Here is a 6898-nt window from a genome sequence, read left to right as displayed (position 1 = left end):
GGGGGCTGCCAAAGGGCTTAGTTGAGGGGTAAAGTACTAAATGCACACTGTGGTTAGGACTCCGGCGTGGAGTCAGTCGGACTGGGTGCGTGAGGCTATAGTACTGTCTATCTATCCCAGTGCCACCCCCCAGAGTGACTTGTGATTTGGCCGAATATACGTGCCCCTCCGTTCCGAGGGCGACTTTACAAGCTCATTGGCCATCCCCCAGCTCTCCCTGCCTGCCCCTGGGGTGGGAAGCATGTGTGAGGGCCCCAGGGGCGCCAGCGTCCTGAGTGGTGAGAGTAAGTGCAGCTCCCAAGCTGTCCCTTGATGGGCCCCATCGCCAGCTGTTTCAGGAGCTCGGGGATGTGAAGATGTGGGGATTGCTACTGACGCAGCGCCCAGCCTGGCTCACGGTACACCTGGATACTGTTTCTTTATGCCATTTAATAGATAGACGAGGGCAAGTAAAACAACACACAAAGAAGACGGATACATAGTAACACGAAACGCGGCACGGCCCGGGGAGATCTCAGGGGCAGCACCGGCTGGGTGCTACTTGCCGCCGCCGCCGGCCTTGGCATGGGGCTTCGCCTGGGACTTGCCCAGGGGCCGGTAGACCCCGACGACCACGGCGTGGTCCCTCTCGTAGGGCTCCAGGGTCAGCTGCTCCTGAGGCTTTAAATTCTCCTGCTGCAGCTTCCTCACCTCGGAGGCAAACACGGCCTCGGCGGACGCGGTGGAGTCGATGCAGTTGGCCTTGATGGAGATGAGGAAGTGGCCGCCGTTGCGCAGGTAGGTGTGCGCGTTCAGCGCCAGGATGCGCGACTGGTCGGGCTGCGCCACGTCGGCGAAGATCACATCCACCATGCCCACCAGCATGCGGTACTTGAGCGGGTGCCGCGCGTCCTCCAGCACCGGGATGATGTTGGTTCGGCTCTTGGCGACGTTGACCAGGTCGCGGCCGGCGCGGTGGGAGAACTCGACCGCGTAGACCAGCCCGTCGGGGCCGATGATGTCGGAGACGTGGGAGACCGTGGTCCCCGAGGCGGCGCCCAGGTACAGCACCCGGGACCTGGGCTTGATGTGGATCTGGTCGACCCCGCCCAGGATGGCGGCGGCCAGCTTGGAGCGGAAGGGGTTCCAGGTGCGGTACTCCTGCTTCACGCCGCCCTCGGTCACCGTGACGCGCCGCTCGCCGTACACCGACTGGCCGGGCACCATGTTCAGCGTGACCAGCGCGTCCTCCGCGCCGCGGTAGATGAAGACGCCCTCGTGCCGGTGCGGCTCCACCGTCACCGTCTTGATGCCCTTCCTGCGGCGGCTCTTGTTTCGGTTCTTGCCGCCGCCGCGCCGCTGCCCGCCGCCGCCGCGGTCCCGGCCCTCCGCGCCGCCGCGCCCCCGGCCCCGGCTGGAGCTGCGCCCGCGCGGCCCGTGGCCGCCCTTGCCTCCCGGGCCGCCGTCGCCGCCGCCCTTGCCGCCTCGCCCCCCGCCCCAGCCGCCGCCCCAGCGGCCGCCGGACCAGCTCGCCGCGGACTTCATGGCGCGCCCGCGGCTCGGGCGCAGAACAAAGGTGGCGGCCGCGGTGCCGCAGGGGAGGCGCGGCAGGGACGCGCTGGCGGCCGCGACCGGCTGCACCGCAGGGCCCGCGACAGCTGCGCCGGGCGCCCCCGCCCCCGAGCCCGGGCCGCCCCCTGACGCGGCGATTGCATCACACCCGCCTCGCGGGCCGCGGCCGGAAGCCCCCCCTGCGGGCGGCGGGCGGCGGGCGGCGGGCGGCGGGCGGCGGGCGGCGGGCGGCGGGCGGCGGGCGGCGGCCTGGCCGCGCGCCTCCCCCGCCCCGCCCGGGATTCCCGGGGACCCGGCACCGCTCCTGGGCCGCGGGGAGGGGCGTCCTCGCGGGATGGGCCCCGTCCCTGGAGCGGCCTCGGGAAGCTTAGGGGCCCCTGCGGGGCGCGCGGGGCCGGAGCGCCTCCCCCAGGGCCTCAGCACCACGCGCTGTCCCGCCGGGGCGCGCCGCGTGCTGAGCGGTAGCTCTGGCTTTAAAAATGTATCTGTTCCTTTGGGTCAGTCTCTTTATTGAGGTGCAGCTTACACACAGCAAATGTAACACCTTGTCTTGCGGTTTCTCATGAACGCACTGCCGTCGGCGCCTGGACCACCTGAGAACGGCTCTGCGCTCTTGTGCGGCGCCCGTGGGCCCGTGCACGCGAGCCACCCGCGGCAACAACGAACCTAAGCCTCCACTTGGTTCACTGCTTCGAAAATTTTATCCTAAAGGGCTGCCCCAGCGACCGCCAGCGACAGAACGACCAGCGCAAGGGCGGTGACGACCCCCCGGGGAAGCGGTGGAGCCGAGGCGAAGCTGATCCAAGCGACGCCTGAGGCGGGGCGCACGGGGCTCCCGACAGCCGGGCAGCGGCGTGGGCGCGGAAAACCCGAGCGCGGCCGAGCGCGGGCTCCCGGCTGCGCCCTCCGCGCTCCCATCGACGGTGCCGGATCCCAGAGCCTGTCCTGGGACCCGGGGCAGCAAGAAGCTGTTGGTGTGTCAGCACGAGGAGGTCCGAGCCCTAAATCCTGTAATACGCCTCAGCAGGGGCAAAACCCTCATGTTTACCCTTGAATGCTAGTCTATACTTCAAAAATCGCTTTGTCTGCAGTCTCTCTTGAGTATATTAAAGAGCCCTCGGGAAGCACCACGGACAGCAAACATGCCGCGGCAGGAGCCTGCGTCCGGTCAGCACCACGGACAGCGACGGGCCCAATTGGGCCCGTTTTACTGACTGGCGCGGGCTTCGGGCCCAGCAAGAGCCAGGGAAGGTGGTATAAGCAACTGGCGGGCACCTTACTATTAGAGGTGCTAACCGCCTGCTCCAGAGCGAGAGAAAACGCGCCTGAAGACCAGGGAAAGTGTCCGGCGGGGGTACTGAATGTGCACACATTCCACCCTGGGCAGGACTCCTCTCAAATTCATGGGCAGCAAAGCCAGGCCTGGCTTTCCCTGGGGGCCAAAGTGCCTCCTTACTGGGTGCCCAAGTCTGTACGCTGGAATGTGGACAAGCGATCAGAGTGCAATGGATGGTTCTGGACGTGGGTGGTTCACAGAAAACACTCTCCTTAGAGGTCCTTGCTCTCATTACAAATTGAGGAGTGTTCCCGAAAATGAGCCATGATTGGTGCTGTGGGCTCGATTTTCCCCAAAATCAGACCCTGTAGTGGTTAATTTCCTGTGTCAACTTAACTGGGCCCCAGGGTGCCCAGATATTTGGTCAAACATTATTCTGAGTGGTTCCGTGAGGGTGCTCTGGGATTAAAATGAACATTTAAACTGGTAGACTGGGTAAAGCAGCCTGCCCTCTGCCATGTGGGTGGGCCTCGTCCAGCTGCTGAAGGCCTGGATCAAACAAGTTAGAGAAGGTTCTCCTGCCTGACGGCTCTGAACTGGCACACTGACTCTTCCTAGTCCTACGGCAGCCCACCCGCCTTTGGACTTGAATTACAACCCTGGCTCTGCAGACTTTGGACTTAACAGACCCCATAATTGTGTGAGCCATTGGCAGATAAACCAATCCATCTATCCGACTGGTTCTGTTTCTCTGGAGAACTCTAATAGTCCCTGACACAGGATTTGGGTCCAGGTAGTTTTCTGGGAGGTGATCCCAGGAGCCCATGTGGGGCTGGAAAAAATGAGACAGGGAAGGTAGAAAGACTAAGAAATGGTGCATCAATGAGCAGATTATGACATTGGGTTATTGGTGTTCAACTGTCTGAGCACCTTATGAGAAACTGTGAGTGCATCTCAGAATTGTTCCACTGCAGGCTGGGAGGCTGGGGGGCTGGGGGCTGGAACATTCACTTCCTGACCTCTGGGTTGCTCCTGTGCATGGCCCCGCAGATCCCCTGATGCGCGCTCAGGCAGAGAAGCAGGCACCCGACGTGAACTCAAAGGTGGGCCCAGGGGAGACTGGGTAGGGCATTGAAAGTGCCCACTTCCCTGGACCACTGCATCTCATACACAGCCAGAACTCCATAACTTAGAAAATGTGTACCAGCTCATAAAGCTTATTATACCAGGAAAGAAAGACTACAAATGTACTAACGCCACCTGGAACACAGGTATTCAACTTAGCAGTACAAAACTTTCTTCAATGAGTATTAGTGTTTTCCACCGTGGCACAGAGTATCGTGGAAGTCTGCAGTTACATCTGAATAGCTTGTTCCTTCTTTGCTTTTAAATTCGGGCCGGAGCTGCTAATCCTGCACAATGGCCCCTCTCCACTCTGCCCCCAGGCAACTGAGGAAGCCGGGATCCAACACCAAGAGATCTGCCAAACTTCGACCTAAAAATTTTAGATATGTCTGTTCACCACAGAGAGCACGCCTACTGACACATTCTGACCTGTCCTGTCACTATGCTGTGCTGTCACTAACTCTCCTTTACCACAGTATGAGCATCTCCCAGGCTCCTGTTCACAGCCTCTCTGTTAAATGGGCTGACTGCCCTTTCTAGTGGACTTAGAACTGACACTCTCAAGGATGTCATGCATTCCTGTGTGATCAACTAAATGGAATTGACTGGGAGGGGTGGCTAGTGGTTACAAACTCCAGTCTAATGAGCAGCATCACAGATCTCGCATTGGTCTCTGGGAGTAATTACTATAAACTAGCCATAGGAGTGGACGGCCTCGCTGTGGTGCCTATTTCCCCAGGTTTTGGTGGCCCACCCTACTCACTAGATTTCCTACCTCCACTGCAATTTCTTCAGACATCTCCCCACCCCTGGCCTAAGCTGTCCATCAGTTTCCCCGTTACTGCTGTCATTTCCAGATTCCTGCTAAGGGTTCTGGAACCATCCTCCCTCAAGGTATGCTAGCCTGGGGCGGCTTTCTCAGGCCTTTTCTTACTGCCTTACTGCTGGGGATGGCCTCGGAACTGATTCAAACCAAGTTTTCACGTCTTGCTTCTGACTGGAGGTGTCCTTTCCCAGGGCAGTGTCTGGGATGACACCCCTGGACACCTTCCTGTCTCCTGGCTTTGATTCCTATATGGCACAGCATTTTGTGATAGCCTGTCGGTTAGGATGCTACAACCTAGGAGTACCCATCGGTCAGCAAAGCAGAACATGTCCCACCTGTCCTATGCATGACCCCAGAATGCTACCAAGGCAGGGACTCATGCCAAGTATTGGCATCGTAAGGGGACTGAGGTGTCAAAAATATCTTACATGAAAATATTCATCTCGAGGTGCTGATTACACTGAAATCTGTCTCAGTCCCAAGATTCTTTAGCAGTGGGTACCGCTGACTCGAGATGTTTACCCAAAGGCTCAGTTGGCATTACAATCCCAATATTTCAGACAGCCAACAAGAACCACCATGGTCACTTAACCTGTTTGCAGTTGACTTATTACTCTGTAAGACAGGCCCTGCAGTGATTTTCACAATCACATCTGTGACTGGGTCTCAAGAATTAACACAGAGTACACTAGTCCTACCCATAGACTTAAAAAATACATGAGGATCTTTGCTCTGTTTCTCATATAGCCTTCCAGAAAATTGCCCAAGGGACTGACAGGATTTAGGTAAAACCAGGGGTAAGGCTGTGACGTCCCACCCCGTCTTCTTAGTACATAAACAACTGTGCACAAAGTGGCTCCCCAACCTGTTTTCTACAAGCCACAGTTCACTTCCAAAGGTGATTCCAGGGACTTGCATCTTTATGCCCAGGGACAGCTACTGCTGTGTTTGGTCAACAAGGCTGGGCTATGATGCAGTAACATATTATAACCCCCAAGTCTCAATGGACTAATACAACTATTTTTATTTCTTGCTTACGTTTCATGTCCAGTGAAGGTCCATGGGAGGTTTGCTCCACATACTCACTGAAGGGCTCAGAACTAACATCTTGTGGCTGTAACACGAGAAACAAGGCAGCTTCTGTTGTTACTGCTGGAGAAGAGAATGCAAGGAGAGCTCACGTTCTTCTGTTCTGGCCGAGGATTTGACACAGTTGACTCTGCTCACAACCCACTGAGCACGCCTGGTTGCGTGCCCTGAGAGGCAGCTGGGAAAAGCGGGCGGGATAACTGGTGAAAGGTAAATGCTTTTGCCATAGGTATCTACTGCATAATGTCAGGCTGGCACACCTGGACCAGTGTACCCAACACAAACATCACAGACAAAATTTACCGTTTAGCCCGGGTGGTATGGCTCAGCAGTTGAGTGTTGCCCCATGCACCAGGGCGTCCCCAATTTGATTCCATCAGGGCACATGCCGGGGTTGCGGGCCTGATCCCCAGTAGGGGGGCGTGCAGGAGGCAGCCAATCGGTTTTTCTCTCTATCATAAAAACATATTTTTAAAAATTTACCATTTAATATGCATCTATTTAAATATACTTACCAAGCCCTAGACGGTTTGGCTTAGTGGTTAGAGTGTTGGCCCATGGACAAAAGAGTCCCATGTTCAATTCTGGCAAAGGGCACATACCTCAGTGCAGGCCCAATCCCCATTCATCGTGGTGCGTGCGGGAGGCAACCAATCGATGTCTCTCTCACATGGATGTTTCTCTCTTACACCCACTCCACTCTCTCTGACAAGCAAAAATATCCTCACGAGAATTTAAAAATTTTAAAATAAAAGATAAATAAATATACTTACCGAGACAAAATATAACACCTTTTTACTAACATCTGGCTAAAACCCAGAGTCTTAATCTACTTCCAATCACATATCGAATACAGCTGGTTAGAGAAAGTAGAAAAAGGGAACCATCTCTCCTGTTCCAGTCGCTTGGCCTTGGAGATTTCGCCCTCACTTGAGATCCCATAATGCTTAGCCACCGCCTTGCTGGTGGGGTACCCCATCTCCGGGTGGCTCAGAACCATTCCATTTTCCCCTGTGGAATCAGTGACTAGC

The 6898-nt window shown here is 56.8% G+C and overlaps 1 protein-coding gene across 1 annotated transcript; it reads right to left on the bottom strand.

Annotated features, from left to right (window-relative positions):
• Nucleotides 1–427: 427 nt before the first annotated feature.
• On the bottom strand, nt 428–1611 carry FBLL1 (fibrillarin like 1). Its single transcript, XM_081133873.1, has one exon. The coding sequence runs from the start codon at nt 1522–1524 to the stop codon at nt 538–540; it is 987 nt and encodes a 328-aa protein (XP_080989999.1). The 5' UTR covers nt 1525–1611; the 3' UTR covers nt 428–537.
• Nucleotides 1612–6898: the final 5287 nt, after the last annotated feature.

This window comes from Miniopterus schreibersii (assembly GCF_964146895.1).
Source record: "Miniopterus schreibersii genome assembly, chromosome: 4".
Taxonomy (NCBI): domain Eukaryota; kingdom Metazoa; phylum Chordata; class Mammalia; order Chiroptera; family Miniopteridae; genus Miniopterus; species Miniopterus schreibersii.
This window is presented reverse-complemented; position numbering and strand designations above follow the sequence as displayed.